Source organism: Petromyzon marinus, chromosome 14, assembly GCF_048934315.1.
Source record: "Petromyzon marinus isolate PM22_M1 ecotype Great Lakes invasive population chromosome 14, UKy_Petmar_22M1.pri1.0, whole genome shotgun sequence".
NCBI classification, from domain to species: Eukaryota; Metazoa; Chordata; class Hyperoartia; order Petromyzontiformes; family Petromyzontidae; genus Petromyzon; species Petromyzon marinus.
In genome coordinates, this window is record NC_133680.1 from 14,197,293 (window position 1) to 14,219,204 (window position 21,912).

At 45.4% G+C, this 21,912-nt stretch overlaps 1 protein-coding gene across 4 annotated transcripts in view; it reads left to right on the plus strand.

Annotated features, from left to right (window-relative positions):
• Positions 1-18,368, plus strand: part of LOC116942294 (alpha-aminoadipic semialdehyde synthase, mitochondrial-like) — a 56,803-nt gene extending 38,435 nt beyond the window's left edge. For all 4 annotated transcript variants that reach the window (XM_032954011.2, XM_032954014.2, XM_032954012.2 and 1 more), the window contains exons 6-12: positions 8,892-9,032; positions 9,773-9,940; positions 12,142-12,237; positions 13,918-14,033; positions 14,940-15,028; positions 15,933-16,109; positions 16,573-18,368. In XM_032954011.2, the coding sequence (XP_032809902.1) occupies positions 8,892-9,032; positions 9,773-9,940; positions 12,142-12,237; positions 13,918-14,033; positions 14,940-15,028; positions 15,933-16,109; positions 16,573-16,688 (903 nt within the window). In that variant the 3' untranslated portion in view covers positions 16,689-18,368. The remainder of the gene's footprint in view (positions 1-8,891; positions 9,033-9,772; positions 9,941-12,141; positions 12,238-13,917; positions 14,034-14,939; positions 15,029-15,932; positions 16,110-16,572) is intronic.
• Positions 18,369-21,912: the final 3,544 nt, after the last annotated feature.

The following is a 21,912-nucleotide window of genomic DNA, read 5'->3' on the forward strand; positions in this document are numbered from 1 at the left end:
TATCCGCAGCTGCAACAACCTGGGCGGGCTCAGCGTCCTAGAACACTGCCATGACAGTAGCTGAGCTCGCCGTCGGAGGTTTACAATGGCCCGCACTGGTCGAACATACACAGATAGACGATTGAGGCAACCGGAACAACGCATCAGCATTGCAATGCCAAACCCCTTTCCGGTATATCACATGGAACGAGTATTCCTGTAAAAATTCAAGCCAACACGAAAGTTGGCCAGAAGGTTGATCAACCTTCAAGAAGTACTTTAGCGCTGCATGATCCATGCGGATAATTAATTCTCTGCCATAGAGGTAAGGCCTGTACTGTCGTACAAAATAAAACATAGCCAACAGCTCTCTGCGTGTAACACAATAACGCCGTTCTATGGGGGACAAGACGCGGCTACCATACGCGACTACTTTTTCCATCCCGTTCTTAACCTGGGAAAGGACGGCACTTATGCCCGTATTGGTAGCGTCTGTGTCAAGAATAAATGGCAGGGAGAAATCAGGGTACTCGAGTGTGGGCACATTGGACAACTGCTCATGAAGGGCTAAAATTGCAGCCTCTTCTTCCACTCCCCATTGGAACCTCTGTTTTTTAGCCATCAAGGCGTGCAAGGGCTTAACAACCGTGGCAAATTGCGGGACGAACCTGCGGTTAGTACAACACAAACCCGACGAAGCTGCGCACATCCCCCACGGACTTGGGGGTCGGCCAATCATGTACACAAGTCGTTTTCTCGGCATCTGTGGCTATGCCGTTCACACTAACAATGTGACCAAAATAGTGCAAGAATTCTGCAGCAAATGACATTTCAATGGTTGCAATTTCAAATTGGCTGATCGCATTCGAACAAAAACAGATCGCAGCCGCTGGAGATGTTCGTCAAAAGTGCAGCTGAACGCAATGATATCATTCAAATAAATGAGACACGAGTCCCACTGAAGGCTAGTCAAAACGAGTTCCATAAGCCGTTGAAAGGTGGCCGGAGCCAAATTCAAGCCCATCGGAAAACAACTAAATTGGAAGAGTCCCTGGGGTGTGCAAAACACAGTTTTAGGCTTCGACGACTCGTCAAAGGGAAGTTGCCAAAACCGCGATGACAAGTCGAGCATAGAAAAAAAACACGCACCGGACAAAGCATCCATAGAGTCCATGCGTGGGAGCAGATATGCGTCAGCTATGGAAACCTTATTCAACTTACGGAAGTCAACGCAAAACCTAAGACTCCCGTCCTTTTTCTTAACAAGCACGATGGGCGCTCCCCAAGGGCTGGTAGACGGAGAAATAATATTGGCGGCTAACATCTCGTCGACCGCCTGTTGCACACGTCCTTTTTCTGGTGGACTCAATCGATACAAGTTCTGATGAATAGGGCCGGCCTCCCCCGTGTCAATATGATGTTGCAATAAGGAGGTACGGTCAATATCAAATCGCAATTCCCCTCGCTGCACCTTAAGACAACTGCAAATTCTCCTGACATAGCTCTTTCTGCCCACATTCCGTTCACAAATCCAGTCTGTTCCACTGCACCAATCACACCACCGGTCGCATCGGCATCATTCTCACAAAATGCGATCGCCTGGACCGAAACCATTCCCGGACCCACATTAAGCACTTGTAAGAACAGCTCTTAGTCGAGGCGAAGGACCGTCTGTGCACCTACTAGCGCCAATCCACGGGTCGCCGTATTCGACGGAGTCAGAAGGACGCCCGCCTTCGGATCAAACTTTCCCAACCGCTTGTCATAGCGTAATTATACAAGCATCTGCGAGCCCGGTGGAATCTCCACCGAGTCCCTAGCAAGGGCTTGGACCGTGACACACGCAGCCGTACTCTTTTGTAGAGATGCCAAAAAAAAATTGCGACCCGATGGCATTTCCACACAACCCTGTTCAACCAGGATCTTAACAAGCATTTTCTTAGAAAATTGGTACCCAAAAGGCAGGGCACAGGCCCGACCACAGCGACTTAGCCAATTTCGATGCGGGCCTCCACTTGCCCAATGATACCCATGCTCCCACCATTCGCTGTGACACGAGAATTTACAACAGGTCGCACTCGTCATTCAGACATCGGCAAAAATAAAAAAATGACATCGGAAATAATGGTGGCCGAAGCTCCCGTGTCCACCAAGACACGAACCTCAATTCCCTGAATAGACCCAGATACCGCCGAGGAACCCGCAGCCGCCGCGATCACTCGACGCGCCAATTTCCTCCACTGCGTCCCTGAACTAGGCCATCCATACGTAACAAATTTCTGCTGCCCGGTGTCAATGTGTGTATCATGCCGGGTGGAGATGACCCTCGAACCCATAGATGCCTGAGATTGCAATATGGGCTGGGTGTCTGATGTGTCTCGACTCGCCTTTTGGGGTTGAGATGTAGCCGTCGGTAGAGCTGTGGGTGCCTGAGTCATGGTCGCTGCCCGAGGACGGTTCTGACAACCCCACGCGAAGTGGCCCAGCTGGCCGCAGCGAAAGCAGGTAAGCAAGGGCCTCCGCAGCGTCCAATCCTCCTGCTCCTGCGGTCTCCAGCAGCTCTGACACCGTGTGGCATCTCCTTTCCTCTGACTCCACACCGGGAGCGCAGCAGCGATGTCCTCCTCTCAAGTCGCACTCTCAGCCAGCTGCACCACAATGTTCCGTGGCGACCACCCCTTGGGATCCACATCTCGGCTGGGGTCCCCTATCCACACCGCCATTTGAGCCTATCAATGTAAATTCTCGTGGGCTTGAAGACACCTGGCAGCCCACCGAGACATCTGTCCGCCTTCGTCACACACCGGCAAGACAACCCCCATCTCTCGTGCCAGTCCCAACATCCTTTCCATGACGAGCGAGTCGAGGGCTTTCTGATCCATCCGGGGTAAGCTGCTCCCGCCAATGCCAACAATGCGCTATGGTAGGCGAGAGTCATCTCAGCTTCCCCTTGCCTACGCTGAATAATTTCCTGCACATGTCGGAAGGTGGCTCATACACGACCGCCATCTCAGCATAAGCACCTTGAAGTGTAGCCTTCTTAGCAGTGGGAATAGCCCTGAAAACAGCAAGAGCATCGTCGTCCGGAACAGTCGGCAGAGCCCTTAGCGCCTCATCTTCTGTCCAATGTACTGATGGGAAAGCCGCTTCAAATCGGAAATTGAAGGCGCTCCAATAACCTCCTGCCGCAACAAATTCTTTAACCTGAGGTAATCTGCAAGCATATTAGGTTCATCTTTCCCTTTTTCTAGCGGCGAGCACCGCGTCTTGTGTATCACGCTTGTTTCATAAAATGGCGGATTCCGTCTGTGCCTCCCCCGTGCCGCCCGTAATGGCGGCCTCCGGCTGCGCATCCTCGAAATTTAGAGGGTACTTGTTTTATTACTCACACTGGGCACAACACAGGCCAACACTTATTCTTTCTCACACTGAGTACAACACTATTAATGTCTCTACTGGCTACACACAGCCGATCACTCGGCGTAGTCCCCTCGCCCTCACTCGGCCACGCCGCTGGTTGGCGGCGTGACGATGACGGCGATGGAAACCACACGGGAGATCTTCCACGTGGCCGGACGACGGAGAGAGATGTCGGACCCAGGACCCCACACACGAGCCCCGAGCTCCGGGTCCGCACCCCTTTATATCCCCCCAGGCTAGGCCCCACCTCTGGTCACGCCCTCTCGTGGAACCTTCGAGCAGGTTCCCGGAGTATCTCGGCTAACCCCACCTGTTACCTTTGCCCCAGATACACCTCCTTCCCTGATTGGTGCCCGTACCCGGGAATCCCTTCCCAGGCCAGCAGGTGTCACCCTGTCATGCCAGCAGGTGTCACCCTGTTATTCCATTTGTATGCAATGACCATGCATTGTAAGCTCTGTTAAACAGTTCAGTCGTGGCTTTTCTCCAGAAATGGTTAAATGTCATTCAATGAGAGTGAGTTCCAAGTTGATGGACCCGCTGACAGCGAGACTGCGAGGTTTAAATCTCACTAACCCAGTGAGTGTAACAAAGAGGTCGTGATAACCGACAGCAGTGCGCTTAATAATTTTGCGTCTCCGAGTCACAGCAATTTACATCTGTGAAATATCGTGCATGTTATAAAAAATGCACTTAGTATTATTATTACTGGCACGCGCACACGTCCACCAGATAGCACAGAGGAAATCGGTGCAGACACTTGTACCTTTTTTGTTTATGTGCAACACCTGCCGGCACCGTTCCTCACAAATGGACGGCAATGATGTGGCTGTAGTTCACGCTTCCGTGCTAATCGGACGTGTGGCCCAGTTGATGACCGGAGTGGATGCACACGCTGGTGGAGCTGAAGACAGTTAAATAAAAATCTATTTAAGTTTTTGTTCTACACAAGAACGAAGGACCGTAGCAGAAAGCTTGGTAAAAAAAAAAGAAAAACTGCACGCGAATATATCTGCCAAGCCCATGAACCCGATGCGTTCCAATTGATGGGGGGGGGGGGGACAGTCAACCAGGGGAGTGGGAAGAGAATCTATTGCCTCACATAGAAAAATCACGTCGGTAGAACGTTCGGTTTTTTGTGATGTAGGGGAGGTGAGTGGGAATGGCTGTGAAGGAGAAAATAAAATGGAGAGGGGTGGTGGGGGAGAGGATGAGTTCAACATATGGGTGGGGAGTCGCAGGCTTGTATGGTGGAAGATGGGAGGGGGGAAGAGAAGTGGAGGGTAAACTGGGGGGGGGTGGGCTGAAGTAAATTTTAGAGGAGTCCACGCGACTGGTGATGAATGCGTGTGACTTGCGTCTGAGATGCATCAGAAGTCGATCAACGCTACAATTGTACGTATGTGCCGCAATTGGTGACAGAAACCCGCCAGCCGTAACGTCGTGTGTGTAGCAGAGAATGTCCGTTCAGGGTCGTCGACTTTGCAGAGGCAACTTGACATCAGCAGAAAGTGAGACCTCCTGTGCCAGTGGGACCAAAATTACAAAGAAAAACTAAAAACGAAAGCATGCGTTTTTTATTTGCTGTTGGTTTTTCATAATGCACAAAGGCCGATAGATTTTTGTATACGTTTTTCTGTGCTTTTGATATCCTGATTTTGGCTTGCACAAAATGTTATAAACACACGAACACATGAATGCATGCATAGTTGTGAGTGCCCATGCCATTGGGCCAGTTTACATGACTTGGTAGGTGACCTCTATTGCATGTCCAGTAATTTATGTGTGGAATTGCCAAAGCATTCTGTCTTTCCCCAAGTGGATGTTAAAGATGTTGCGATGTAATTTACAGGTATTGGCCAATAAGTGATGTTCAACCATTACACTGGTCTACAGCCAAAATGCTTCCAAAATAAATGCAGTTGAACTGTACTAATTCTGGGTCACCGAGAATGAAAATGATGCTTAAAATTACTGATTGGCTCTAGTTTTCAAGATATGCTACTGGGTCAGTATATACGACCCTTGACTTGGGAATGGCGGAGGATACGTGAGTTATAAAGGGAAGGGATCTCATTTTAAACCAGAAATTACTAAATTACATCTTTGACTGGATCTATGAATACATCTATGACTGGGTTTGGACAGTACTTGCTTTTTGAGCAAAACAATTAATGATGCAATCTGAACCTGCTATTGCATCATACATGATATGAATTGCATCATGTTATTCCTAGAAGTCATGGATGATGCAATCATAACTAAGCTTACATCCCTCTGCTGAACAAATTGCCCTATATCAGCTCTAGAAATCATGCAGTGTCGTGCTCTCTTATTTGTCAGTGTTTGATTTTGCAAAGGGACATATTTCTGTTTAGCCAAAATGAGTAGAGATGCCTCGTACTTGTGTGAACGAAGCAGAAAACTTCTGCTATATTTGTGGTGAAGTGACTTTTGCATCACAAAAGCGCAGTATAACCACTATGGTTAAGAAAGTCTATCACCTTTATTTTGGCTGCAAAATTGGATATCAGGACAAGATGTGGGCCCCACAAATATTCTGCAACACTTTATCCTCATGGCGGTACCCCGGGGTACTAAATAATACAAAATTAAATAGAAATTTCTGGGACAATATTTTTGCAGGGGTGTACTTAACGACTGGGATATCAATTAATCCTAAATCAGTGCTACTCCGCGATGTCGAAACGCAGCGAGGACGATTGCACTGAAGCCCTGAATGCTCGTATGCACCATAGTGCATCGTGTACAGCTCGTCGAGATGAGTCAATTGCTGCATCGCCGACCATCAACAGATTAAAAATTACTGCATCACGGATATTATGTGAGAGCCGGGGTACTATGGTTCCCCAGGGTACCGCCATAAGGTTCACATGTGCAACAAATCTTTGCCAGTGGTTGAAGAGGAAACCTATGCCTTTTGCAGTGCCAATGATTTGGAGAGAGCCAATAGATCATATCAGCAATTGTTACTTCTGCATGGCACCTCCAGTTGGGAAAGGTGTGTCAAAGTATAAAAGTGGACTGCATTATCCAAACATTCCATCAGCTATACGCTCAGTACCCCACGGAGGACTCCCGGTTCCTGATGCACCAGAATCATTCTCACTTGAGTCAGATGAGGAAGAGGATGAAACTTCTGGTCCTGAACCATCAAGGTCACATGACCCGGAATTTCTTCCATCCTCTTCCTCTGAACCACACCTCATAACATAAGGCGAACTGAAAGACCTTGTCAGGGATTTGGAACTACTCAAGAGTAAGGCAGAGCTGTTGGGCTCCAGACTGCAGCAATGGAATCTCCTGGCAGGTGATGTTTGGGTTTCCATGTTTCGTGACCGTCAAAAGGATCTTGTCCCATTCTTCATGAAGGTGATCTTGTAGCCTCCAACAACATCGATGGTGTGATGGCAGCCCGAAACATCGTTCATGATCCAGATGAGTGGAGACTGTTCATTGATGAATCGAAGATGAGTCTTAAAACTGTTTTGCTGCATAATGGAAATGTTTTGCCATCAATCCCAGTTAGTCATGCAGTCCATATGAAGGAAACCTATGACAACATGAAACAACTTTTGAGGTGCATAAACTATGACCAACATCAGTGTCAGCATTGTGGCGATTTGAAGGTTGTTGCTCTCTTGCTTGATCTGCAGACTAGATACACAAAGTACTGCTGTTTTCTCTGCGTAATGGGATAGTCGTGCGAGAGATTCCCACTACAACCAAGATAGATTGGCCACTCCGACAGTCATTGGAGCGTGGGAGAAAAAGTGTTTAGCATCCACCACTTGTTGAATCAAGGAGGATTTTGTTACCACCCTTACACTTCAAACTGAGTCTGATGAAGAACTTTGTAAAAGCCATTGCCAAAACACAAGCAGCTTTCAAGTACCTCCATGGAAAATTTCCAGGTTAAGTGAAGCTAAAATAAAGGAAGGTGTCTTTGTTGGTCCTCAGATTCGTGAACTTGGAGATTATGCATTTGACAGTGCACTGTGTGGCAAGGAAAAGACGGCATGGAAAGCCTTGCAGTTAGTGACAACACATTTTCTCGGAAACATCAAGGCAGACAACTACAGGGAGTTGGTGGAAAACCTCCTCAAGGCAAACAAAAGCCTTGGTCGCAACATGTCACTAAAGATACATTTTTTGCACTCTCATCTACGTAGATATTTTCCCACCGAACTGCGGAGTGGTGAGCGACGAGCATGGCGAACGATTTCACCAGGGCATTGCAACAATGGAGAAACGATATCAGGGCAAATGGAGCCCATCAATGCTTGCAGACTATTGCTTGACAGTGACAAGAGATGCTCCATTTAATGAATACAAGAGACAAGCCAAGACGCCCCGAGTAGACACTGAATAAGGACTAAACTATGTACTTATTTATACATAATTGTTGTTTGTCTTTTCTTTCATAATAAATGTTATTTATACAACCCTTTTGCTGATTTTTAAAGTGTTACATGAACAGGACAGGTGACCTGTTATCTTGCACAGCAACCATTAACACATGAAAAGACCTAGGTTTACAATTTATTCGTAAAACTATACTATCTACACAATATACATAGATGCAAAATGTAAAAACTTAAACATCTTGGGAACAGTAGCCAATCGGTTGTTTTAATTGTTACATTTGAATTCAACACATCAAAATCCATAATAAACAGCACATTTCATCTCTGAAGCAGACGACTTCTAAATAATTGTTAAAGCAGTGTTACCTGCAATTATATTGTACCGGAAATATCGTAATGTAGCCACTGCTGTGGCTCTCTGTCTTTCAAAAGTGGACTGAAACTGGAAACTGATGTCATAATCAATTAACAAATCCCAAAATGATTTTGGGTTTTTTTATCAATATATTTGATAGAACCGTAAGTTTATATTAAAGCCTCCCGCTGTATTGGTCTGGCCATACTTCACCACGCTGCTCAGTGTGGGTTTCAGAAGTATGAACCCTAAATAACAAATTATATTTCACTATATGTGAACCCATTGAATCCGCAGGTTTAATTTTGCGAAGGCGACGTGAAATGCATTCGAGTACATGCAGAGCATCGTTGGCTACATACGGTGCGATGGACATTCAAAAGACAAAAACAAAGATCCCCTATATAGCCTTAACAGACTTGGGGCAAGTGCTGTTAGCTAGCACCTATGAAGGCCAGCATGGTATACGGGGGGGTGGGTCGCCAGCACCACGCCCGGCCACCTTTGTCTCCCAAGTGGCGATGTTTACACACCACACCAGGTACTCATTTGAGGCTGAGTACACCTAGGGGAGGCCCAGGGCCAGTTCAAATAATTGTCACTTGTGTTTGCCATGAGCAGGAATCGAACTCAGGTCGCCAGGTTTGTAGCGCAGCTCACTAACTGCTACACCACTGCTCCCCACAACACACACATACACACGTAGGTAACAGAACATGGATCACACGTCTCATTGTGCGTGCGTCCAGGTGGAGTCGTACGTCTTATTCTGTGGGGGCCTCCCGGCGCCCGAGTGCTGTGACAACCCTCTCCGCTACAAGTTTAGTTGGAGCCCTCGCGGGGTGCTCACCAACACCATGGGGGCTGCTCGCTTCCTACGTGGCGGACAGGTAGCCAGTAGCGATGGCAAGCCTCGTTCCGGCGTTCTTCGCACCCATTTGGCTGATCCGTGTCACGTGACAATCCCTGAATGTGGTGTTTCGTTCCATTCTGATAGGCATCTTAAGCATTGTGCACGAAGGCACAACAATGATTAAGATGGGCATAGTCTGAGAGTAGGGGGCGATATAGCCACGTCGTGTTTACCCCATTAGGTCATTGAGTAATTTGTGGTTCTTTTTTAATGGACTTTGTTAGCAGGTTATGTCATAGCAGCTACTATGCACTGATTAAAAGCATTCTTATTCAGACATTGGTACACTGGAGAAGAAAATGGAACAAAAGCTCAAACGTGTGTAAATAAGCATGACGCGATTCTTGAGTCGAGAAACACGCGGATTATGGGACATGCACCGGTTAAAGGCACCATTATGGCAGTTAAATGTTAGTGGGGGGCCTGGATAGATGCGTCACTCGACGAAACGATGGCTGGTGGGTAAGAAAAAACAACGGAGTGCCGCACCTTTAAGTGAACCTGGCAAAGAGGAGCGATTAATTCAGCTTGGGTACAGGTGCTGGGAATTTTGATGCCTCATGGAGGCCTGCATCCAGCAGTAGATAATCATGGCTGATGATAATCATTTTTGATAATTCCAGTATAAGTTTGCACTTGCTGTAATAAGGTATGTGTGTCTGTTGTATCCAGCAAGTGATGTGACATCTGAAATATCGATGGGCTGCCATCTGACAGGTGGTGGAGATTCCGGCTGGGGGAGCCTTGCTGGATGCGGTGGAGCCAATCGACTTCATGCCCGGCTTAAGCCTCGAGGGGCTGCCCAACAGGGACAGCCTGAGCTACATCAAGGACTATGGGGTGCACGGCACTACCACGTTCTTCCGAGGCACCCTCCGCTACAAGGTGCGCGAAGTCTACATACATAGGCACCTTTTTAAGTAAAGCGTAACATTTGACACTATCATTTTTTAAATATGACATGTAACGTCCAATTTTTTTTCAACAAGCCGTAGTTTTTTTATTTAGGATCTCAACAATCCTCCTTTGTGGACTTTACATGCCAACCATTTATTTATTAAGTTGTCGAGCCAGGCTGGGCTAAGATTGGGCGATCGGAGAGTGCGAATTAGATATTTCCTGAGTTACGCGTGCGATGACGAAGGTCACAGCTAAAAAATAAACCATGCCCTTGACTACGCGCCTCAGCGTCGAGGAACGAAGTGGCCGGGTGGCTCGGGGGACTTAGCAACTGGCCTGAGACTACTGGAAGCCGGCACTTCATGAAAACGAGGATCTGAAGTGTAATGGATAAATGTCCTTAACCAAGTCACTCTGCGTGCGACAATGCACTGATTCGTAATTTTAATTAAATTCTTACGTTCACAATATATATTGATGGCATAATGTCCACTAGAATGCACTTTTGTTATTTTTGCAGATCATACCAATAATTTTTGCAGCTTTTCGGTGGGGGAGGCCCAGGGTAGGTTCAGATATCGACTGCCACTTATATTAGCCGTCCCAAAGGGTTATAGCACAGTGCGCTATGCAAATACATTTGAAGAAGTGAGAGGAAGACTCAATGTGGTAGAAATCATGGAGAAGATGAGACAGAAAAGGCTGGTGTGAATCAGTCATGTGGAAAGACAACAGGAACATGTGGTCTAGAAGGTGCAAGTGATGCAAGTGGAAGGAAATAGATGAAGAGGAAGGCAGAAAAAGAGGTGGGGTGATATGGTGCGATTGGACATGGTGGCTCGAGGAGCGGAAAGAGAGATGGTGCAAGACAAGGAAGTGTGGAGAAGGTTGGCAATGACAGCGGACCCCACATGAGTGGGACGAACGCGTGGGAGAAGAAGAGTAAAGTACGTGTGTCGGCGTCAATACACTTATAGCAACTATATATCTATCCTATACATTCATTCTGTGACCTTCGTGTACGTTTGGTAAATAACTGTTTCAGTAATTTATTTCAGGGCAGTTTATTCCGAGCAATGGAGATTGTGAGAGAAACATCTGTATTTCTTATGTGGAGAAAGGGGTTTATGTTGCCGTGTGGGATTCCAAATTGAGTGATTTGCTGGTAAATTATGTCATTGGGATGTTTGAGCAATACCAGCTACATTGTACGTTTATTTATGTTTAGCTATACGAGCAAATGGGGGAATCCGGAGGAAACCAATGCCAAACGGGGGGAGAACATACAAACTCCCACACAGGAATCGAACCCAAGCACCTTGTTGCTGTGAGGCACGAGTTGTACCACTGCTCTATTCCGCCAGCCTGCGTTTACATTAACAATTATCAAACCCAAAACCTCTGTGCAGAACGTGTCAGCTGCTCCAGCCCTTCAGGAACTGCAATGCGGTGTATCACTGGGAATCCTGAAGTCGACAACAATACCCTGGCTGCCCATGCAGTCACAAATCTCTCCCCCACCCACTGCCGCAATGCCTGCAACCCTCCAGGGAAGTTCTGCGAATCGAGGAAAACGGTCGTCTTCCCATTCACCAGGACCTCAATACCGTGCCTCGCCATTGCTTGAAGTCACGCCACAAGCCCTTTTGAACCCATGCGCCTCACCTTCAATAATGCGAATTCAATCCCAATGAAGCTTGGAGAGCTGAATGGAGTTTAGAAAAACTCACAAACAAACACCTTGTGAAAGATCAAACGCAGAATATCCCTGGGTTTGATCTTCCACGAAGCTCAGGGCCTACCCTAAACTGCATCGAATGCACAAACCATGGCAGATGCGGATACCTTTTGCACAAATGGAAAATGTAAAACTCTCCAGTAGTGTGCAAACCTGGTAATCCAGAACAGACCATACAACATATAACTACGCAATGCCCAACCAACAAATAGTAAGGAGACATCACAGCGATGATATGCTCCACTGCTCCTCACATGGTTGTCTGGCTTGACCACCTGGATGTGAAATTAGAGTTGTTTCTCTGCATCTACATCAGCCATATAAAATAAGAAAAATAATAAGGAACTTGGTGTGGTTTCTGTCACGATTTTCTGCAGGTGTGACCCTGTGACGATATCACCTTATGTGTGGCTGCCTGTTGCTATGGATGTGCTCCCTGTAAATGCAGGGCTTCTGCAAAGTGGCCAAGGCATTGGTGCAGATGGGGCTCATGAACTCGGAGCCACACCCGGCCCTGCAGTTGGGGGGCGCTACTCTCACATGGGTAAGTTTTATACGCAAACACCTAACTAAAGTATTTTATGACGTGTGCTCATTGAAATGTTTAATGCATTACAGTGGTACCTCGGAGATCGAACTTAATTCGTTCCAAAACCGTGTTCGAACACCGATTTGTTCGAACACCGAATCATTTTTCCCCATAAGAATGAATGGAAATAGCATTAATTGGTTCCCCACCCAAGGATGCTCCTATTATGGGCCATTTTTACACACAGTTTACAATATTAAAATACAGTACAGTACATAAAAGCATACAAAAAACAAGAAACACAGTTATAATTAAAAGAATAAATGAACATTGAACTTCACTTTACCTGTAGTAAGGAGAGTGGATGGCTTTATTGGAAGGTGGTGAGGAGGGGAGAAGGAGGTGTCAGTGTTGCTTGGAAGGGGTCTCCCTCCATAAAAAAAACGTTGGGTAACTGACCTTCTGGAGTTCTTTCTTTTCTTTGCCTTTTTTCTAGCACTAACTGTGATTCACTTGAGGGCCTTTTTATTAAAAACTGATCAAGAGAGGATTGTTTCTGCCTCCGTTTTAAGATGTTTCTGAAATTACTCAATGCATTATCATTATAAAAATCGCCTGCTCTGCTGGCTACTACCTTATCTGGATATTTTTCTACAAAATTGTGTAACTCGGCCCATTTTGCAATCTTTGAAAAAGGGCTTTTGTGTACAGTTTTTTAAAGTTGGAAATTACCTGTTGGTCCATGGGCTGGATGAGAGGAGTCGTATTGGGGGGCAGGAACTTTACAGTGATGAAGGACGAGAGAGCTACGCATAAACTGGGTCATTCGCCTTTGTCTCGGTCGCCCTGGCTACGCGTCTCAGCCCAAACAGGTTTTTCCAGTTGTTCGACCTCCGAATTTTTGTTCGATGTCCGGGGCAAAAAATGGTCGAAAATTTTGTTCGATCACCGAATTGTTCGCGTTCTGGGGCGTTCGATCTCCGAAGTTTTACTGTATTTAGCAATTCTGCGTTGGCAGTGGTGCACAAACACAATTATTTGACAAGAGTGTTGATTGTATCTTCATTGGAAATCAAATATCATCTTCCAGATCCACGTATATTTATTTTCGTATTAAAAAATGTTTGAATGATAAAGACATTCTCTTGACAATATAAAATATTCGGGTTACAATGTTTTCGTCACAGTGCCCCATAATTGCTTGAGCAAGCTCTGCTTGTAACAAGATAGAGTGACACACGATGACGAGTCTAAGTGCGATGTGATCTGCACCTTCAGAATGTGGGCAGCATAGCAAACTTGCATCCGCCACACTTCATCAGCACAGTGCAGGGTGGGGCAGAGCAATTTTTCCTGCTGCTGCTCCACCTGGGCAAATAAGTCTAAGTCTCACATTTGCACTTCATGCATTTTGTGAAAATTGGGCCGGATATATCGTGAAATTGCTGTTCAAAGCAGCGTGACACAGATGTCTCAACCATCCACCGCACAAATGTGGACAAAAAGAAAAAGTGTTTCGTTACATCTCGATTATAACCTCATGGACACTAAATGAATGTGGTGTTCTGATGTGGCACATATCCTTGGCAAAACTGTCTTAACACTGTCGTTGTACCTGTCCCGCTGCGTCACTTGGTTGCTGCACCACACTTAGCTGGGTGGTGGCGGCGATGTTGCGATTGTGGTGTGACGCAGCGGGAGTTGGTGTGCTCGGTGCTGGGAGTGGATGCGTCCGTGGGGAAGGAGGAGCTGCAGAAAGCCGTGCTGCACCGGCTCAAGGGGAACGAGGACAGCCTGCCTGCCCTGCAGCAGTGAGTTCGTAGCTGCTTCTCTCCAGTCAGCCCAACACTGCAGGAGCACATCCACAACTAGCTTTTTTTGGGGCGCTACAGTGGCAAGATATTAAATACCTCGCCTGGTATGCAGAAGAGAGGTGGGTTTGATCCCGACCCTGACGCCTGTATATTTGGAGTTTGCATGTTCCCCGCGGTTGCGTGTATTTAACGCTGAGTCCTCCAGTTTTTTCCCTCTGCATTTAAAAAGATGCGTTTTGAGTATTTGGTGCAATAAATATCCATATGATAAGCCACTTGGTTGAGCTATCATGTGGCCAGGTCGCTTCTAAAAAAAAGCTATATAGCTCAGCGGGCCTTACCGGGTAAAATAAAAATAGTAATTGTATATTATTAGCTCTTTCGGTAAAGTCACGTTGAAGGGAAACAATAAAATAATAATATATATAACCATATTTTATTGTTTCCCTTCAACGTGACTTTACCGAAAGAGCTAAGAATATGAATTACTGCAGTCACGAAAGCTTTAAATCAGTAATCGTATAGCTTGATCAGCGCACTTGGGCCTGTGCAGTTTTCCTGTATATGTACAGTTACGTAAATGGCGAGCATGTGTGTGGAACGTGATGGATAGAAGGTGGTTTTGCAGGTGTGTGAGATGGCCACCAGACATGGCTGAGATGATGAACTCGCTACGTTTGAGGAGCTGGTTTGAAACACAATTATTTGACGAGTGCATTGATTTAATTTTCATTGGAATGCCAAGGAAGCTCACAATAAATATGATCACGGGTGGCTACTCAGAATGGCACCCAAGAATTCCCGGTGGTGCAGCTGTGCACGTGTGCCGACGTGGAATTCTTGTCCCCCTGACGAGCCACCGGGCCCATCTGCTGCGGGTCACCGTGCTGCGTTGTGTTGCAGGCTGGGATTGCTGGGCGAGGAGCCCGTGGGAGAGGCACCCAGCCTGGTGGATGCCCTGGCCGGGCATCTTGAGAGGAACCTTTCCTTTGGTAGATCCCTGTCTGTCTGGCACGCGTGTGAAATGTTATTCATATTCAAATCTACAAAAGTGTTTAGGTTGTTAAATGGACCTTTGGCCATGGGTGGAGTTTGCAGGGGGGGCACGGGGGAGCAACGCCCTGCCCCCCCCCCCCCACCTCCCCCACCATAACGGACATTTTATTTTCAGTCGTTTAGAATTAAGATGAAAAAAATATGAATTATAGGCACCTACAATCTATAATGTGAGGGACAAAGCAAGTCCCTGCCTCCCCCCCCCCCCCTTTGGCTGGGCCAAATTTAGCCCAGTGACTTAGTGGCGGATAATTTAGAAGTTAAGTAGATTTTTGGTTGTCGTGCTGTCGTGAACGCGAGCGCTCACACACGTCCACGCGCAAGCTCGTGGGCATGTTACCCTTGTGCCCTTTGGCGGCGAGGCTGTTCAATACAAGCGGTGCTACAATGCTTCAAATCAGCACGATCCTCACCTAGTATGAGACGTTGAGTGGAGCACTCTGAATTTAATCTACAATAAATGCGCGTACATACTATCAGTGTTAGAAACTGTCTATTAGCAAATGCATTTGAACTATGATAATATTGCAGTGATGCATCACCAACGATGCACTAAAACACAAAACAACCAGCACGCTTTCTAATTACATATCGTTCACTTCTATTTACTTGCAAAGTTCAGTCACTAAAACCGATACATCTGAATGTGTCACAATGTAACGGGCCCACACATTGTAATGGGCCTGCGCATTCTTAATAAAAAAAAAGAGATCTGAATTTGTATAGCACAGGGATTTGCTCAGTTATCAAGACGACACTGGCAAGGCAGTGGACTTGACGGCCGTCCGACAAAGGTCGTGCGGTGATGCTGACCAGTGGCGGTGCGTGCGGCGTGCGCAGGTCCAGACGAGCGTGACCTGGTCATCTTGAGGAACGAGGTGGTCGTGCGCCTGCCCACTGGCGTGCGGGAGAAGACGGTGGTGAACCTGGTGTCCTACGGAGACCGCGGCGGCTACTCGGCCATGGCCAAGACCGTGGGCTACCCTTGCGCTATCGCTGCCAAGATGGTGCTCAGTGGTACGAGGCCCAACGGGGTCATTTCCTACCCCCGATGAGTTTCTCGAGCAGTGACGTTTAATTCTAATGGCACACAAAGGTGCATGGTACTGCATTTACAGACCACCAGCTCGACAGAACTGCGTGGGCAGTCATTTTGTCATTTGGAACCGTGACCATCCCAATGGGCAGCGGTGAAAAACAGACACAACTCGTGGGTTTTTTGTGCTGGATGCGTAGTGGAAGAGACATTCATGCTGCAATCTGATTTTATATTGATAGTGTGCCTGATATAATCTGGATGCTAAAAAGAGCAGCTTGCAGCGGTGACAATTACTTTCTAAAAAATAAGTATGGTCTTATTGCGTTGTACGCTCTACAGTGCCTCGCAGCGTCGCGTAGTAGTCTAACAGCATTGAGTGCGTACGACGTCGCGATACGGCTGCTGCTGCGGTGTTTTGATGTCCTCTGCGGGGCTGTGCAGGGGAGATCTGTGAGAAGGGCATGGTAATGCCCCTTCACTCGCACATCTACCAGCCGCTGCTGGAGAAGATCCGTGTGGAGGGCATCACCTACACCGAGAAGACCACCGTCCAGTAGCCGTGGGCCTCTCAGCTAAGCTAGTGCCGCTCGTTGGTGTCTAATGTTGCACATTCACGTTATTTTGCTCGGTGACTTAATCATAATATCGGCCTTTATTGGTTAGATCGCGTAAATATAAATGTGTTGTTGACCCACCACCATCCCCGACACAGCCAATTAGTAAGGTTTGTCACATACACGAAACATTCCATTTAGTTACTATTTCAGTACACCGGTTGTGTGTTGGAGAGTAAACACGCAGCATATTTACGCAATCTAGCTAAAAAACCTTAATAATGAATATTGGTCGCAAAAGCCTGCATGTTAAACTCTCTCACTTAAATTTCGATTTGAAGCTTTCGTGACTGCAATGATTCATCTTCTTTGGTTCTTTCGGTAAAGTCACGTAGAATGATAATAAAATAATAAATTGATAAAATAAAATAACACAATAATATTAATATTATTAATATTATTGTGTTATTATTAATATTATTGTGTTATTTTATTTTATCAATTTATTATTTTATTATCATTCTACGTGACTTTACCGAAAGAACCAAAGAAGATCTCTCACTTAAAATCATAGTCTACACAACAGTGTTCGATAACCTGTGTCATTGTATGAAAATATATATTTGAGATTGCGTAAATTGTTCTTGACATGATTAAAATTAGTGGATTATTTTTCTCATATTTAGAAGTTGAACCATCGATGCCCACTGCCATTTCTATCAAATGGTGCTGCTGGTGTTCAACATCATTTAGACAAATTCTAGATTTGAAGCTTTCGTGACTGCAAGGATTCATACTCTTTGTTTTTTTTCGGTAAAGTCACGTAGGAAAAAAATAATAAAATAAATGAAAACAACTAAGTTAAATCACGACGTTTCGGGCGCAACACCAGTGTCCTTCAGGTGGGGACAACATAGCGAAAGCACAAACGCTTAAGTGTGTCTCAGAGATGGCTGTGACGAGGGATTATATACTCATTGGTTTTTTCAGTAAAGTCACGTATGTAGAAATACAATAAAATTATATTAAAACGAAAAAGAATTACGACGTTTCGATCACAACGCAAGCGATCTTCATCAGGTGTCAAGAACAAATCATGGAGGTAAATACAAAAAAAAGATTAGAGACCAGAACTCAACAAACCTGAAAAAACATTATGTGAAGCACATCCAGTCAGGCCAACAACACAGACACTTCCTGGTGGACCACGAATTTCAGAAGAGTGTTAAATTTCGTGTTCAACCTTTGGATTTCACATACCAGCAATGATAGAATGAAAAATACGGGTACACGGTCAGTAGAAATACATATACAAGTCCACCAAGAGGTAAGGAGAGAGGAAAGACGGACAGGGAGGCAGAGAGAGAGGGGGGGGGGGATGAACAGAAGCTTAAATAGGAAATACGGTTGGAGGGGGGGGAGGGGCCAGAGCGAGAGCGGCAGCTCAAACACGCACATCTTACACATACAAAACGGCAGCTCAAAAAAGGACCACCTCTTGTAAATACAAAACGGCAGCTCAAAAAAGGGCACATCTGACACGTAATTACAACGGTAACTTCCCCGTAGAAGTGTGATAATAAAGTATTAAAGCTTTCGTGACTGCATAAAATTACTCATTGGTTTTTTCGGTAAAGTCATGTATGTAGAAATACAATAAAATTATATTAAAACAAAAAACAATTACGACGTTTCGATCACAACGCAAGCGATCTTCATCAGGTGTCAAGAACAAATCATGGAGGTAAATACAACAAAAAGATGAGAGACCAGAACTCAACAAACCTGAACAAACATTATGTGAAGCACATCCAGTCAGGCCAACAACACAGACACTTCCTGGTGGACCACGAATTTCAGAAGAGTGTTAAATTTCGTGTTCAACCTTTGGATTGCACATACCAGCATAGATAGAATGAAAAATACGAGGTACACGGTCAGTAGAAATACATATACAAGTCCACCAAGAGGTAAGGAGGGAGGAAAGACAGACAGGGAGGCAGAGAGAGAGGGGGGGGGGGGCGGAGGGATCAACAGAAGCTTAAATAGGAAACACGGTTGGAGGGGGGGGAGGGGCCAGAGCGAGAGCGGCAGCTCAAACACGCACATCTTACACATACAAAACAGCAGCTCAAAAAAGACCACCTCTTGTAAATACAAAACGGCAGCTCAAAAAAGGGCACATCTGACACGTAATTACAACGGTAACTTCCACGTAGAAGTGTGATAAAGTATTAAAGCTTTCGTAACTGCATAAAATTACTCATTGGTTTTTTCGGTAAAGTCACGTATGTAGAAATACAATAAAATTTTATTAAAATAAAAAACAATCACGAAGTTTCGATCAGAACGCAAGCGATCTTCATCAGGTGTCAAGAACAAATCACGGAGGTAAATACAACAAAAAGATGAGAGACGAGAATTCAACAAACCTGAAAAAACATTAAGTGAAGCACATCCAGTCAGGCCAACAACACAGTTAGACACTTCCTGGCAGACCACGAATTTCAGAAGAGTGTTAAATTTCGTGTTCAACCTTTGTATTGCACATACCAGCATAGATAGAATGAAAAATACGAGGTACACGGTCAGTAGAAATACATAAACAAGTCCACCAAGAGGTAAGGAGGGAGGAAAGATGGACCGGGAGGCAGAGGGGGGGGGGGGGGGCGGAGGGATGAACAGAAGCTTAAATAGGAAATACGGTTGGAGGGGGGGAGGGGCCAGAGCGAGAGCGGCAGCTCAAACACGCACATCTTACACATACAAAACGGCAGCTCAAAAAAGGACCCCCTCTTGTAAATGCAAAACGGCAGCTCAAAAAAGGGCACATCTGACACGTAATTACAACGGTAACTTCCCCGTTGAAGTGTGATATTAAGTATTAAAGCTTTCGTGACTGCATAAAATGACTCATTGGTTTTTTCGGTAAAGTCATGTATGTAGAAATACAATAAAATTATATTAAAACAAAAAACAATTACGACGTTTCGATCACAACGCAAGCGATCTTCATCAGGTGTCAAGAACAAATCATGGAGGTAAATACAACAAAAAGATGAGAGACCAGAACTCAACAAACCTGAACAAACATTATGTGAAGCACATCCAGTCAGGCCAACAACACAAACACTTCCTGGTGGACCACGAATTTCAGAAGAGTGTTAAATTTCGTGTTCAACCTTTGGATTGCACATACCAGCATAGATAGAATGAAAAATACGAGGTACACGGTCAGCAGAAATACATATACAAGTCCACCAAGAGGTAAGGAGGGAGGAAAGACGGACAGGGAGGCAGAGAGAGGGGGGAGGGGGGGCAGAGGAATGAACAGAAGCTTAAATAGGAAATACGGTTGGAGGGGGGGAGCGGCCAGAGCGAGAGCGGCAGCTCAAACACGCACATCTTACACATACAAAACGGCAGCTCAAAAAAGCACCCCCTCTTGTAAATGCAAAACGGCAGCTCAAAAAATGACCACCTCTTGTAAATACAAAACGGCAGCTCAAAAAAGGGCACATCTTACACATAATTACAACGGTAACTTCCCCGTAGAAGTGTGATAATAAAGTATTAAAGCTTTCGTGACTCCATAAAATTACTCATTGGTTTTTTCGGTAAAGTCACGTATGTAGAAATACAATAAAATTAGATTAAAACAATCACGATGTTTCGATCACAACGCAAGCGATCTTCATCAGGTGTCAAGAACAAATCATGGAGGTAAATACAACAAAAAGATGAGAGACGAGAATTCAACAAACCTGAAAAAACATTATGTGAAGCACATCCAGTCAGGCCAACAACACAGTTAGACACTTCCTGGCGGACCACGAATTTCAGAAGAGTGTTAAATTTCGTGTTCAACCTTTGGATTGCACATACCAGCATAGATAGAATGAAAAATACGAGGTACACGGTCAGTAGAAATACATATACAAGTCCACCAAGAGGTAAGGAGGGAGGAAAGACGGACAGGGAGGCAGAGAGGGGGGGGGGGGGTGGGCGGAGGGATGAACAGAAGCTTAAATAGGAAATACGGTTGGAGGGGGGAAGGGGCCAGAGCGAGAGCGGCAGCTCAAACACGCACATCTTACACATACAAAACGGCAGCTCAAAAAAGGACCACCTCTTGTAAATACAAATCGGCAGCTCAAAAAACGGCACATCTTACACATAATTACAACGGTAACTTCCCCGTAGAAGTGTGATAATAAGGCATTAAAGCTTTCGTGACTGCATAAAATTACTCATTGGTTTTTCGGTAAAGTCACGTATGTAGAAATACGATAAAATTATGTTAAAACAAAAAACAATCACGACGTTTCGATCACAACGCAAGCGATCTTCAACAGGTGTCAAGAACAAATCACGGAGGTAAATACAACAAAAAGATGAGAGATGAGAATTCAACAAACCTGAAAAAACATTATGTGAAGCACATCCAGTCAGGCCAACAACACAGTTAGACACTTCCTGGCAGACCACGAATTTCAGAAGAGTGTTAAATTTCGTGTTCAACCTTTGGATTGCACATACCAGCATAGATAGAATGAAAAATACGAGGTACACGGTCAGCAGAAATACATATACAAGTCCACCAAGAGGTAAGGAGAGAGGAAAGACGGACAGGGAGGCAGAAAGGGGGGGGGGGGGCAAAGGAATGAACAGAAGCTTAAATAGGAAATACGGTTGGAGGGGAGGAGCGGCCAGAGCGAGAGCGGCAGCTCAAACACGTACATCTTACACATACAAAACGGCAGCTCAAAAAAGGACCACCTCTTGTAAATACAAAACGGCAGCTCAAAAAATGGCACATCTTACACATAATTACAATGGTAACTTCCCCGTAGAAGTGTGATAATAAAGTATTAAAGCTTTCGTGACTGCATAAAATTACTCATTGGTTTTTTCGGTAAAGTCACGTATGTAGAAATACAATAAAATTAGATTAAAACAATCACGATGTTTCGATCACAACGCAAGCGATCTTCATCAGGTGTCAAGAACAAATCATGGAGGTAAATACAACAAAAAGATGAGAGACGAGAATTCAACAAACCTGAAAAAACATTATGTGAAGCACATCCAGTCAGGCCAACAACACAGTTAGACACTTCCTGGCAGACCACGAATTTCAGAAGAGTGTTAAATTTCGTGTTCAACCTTTGGATTGCACATACCAGCATAGATAGAATGAAAAATACGAGGTACACGGTCAGCAGAA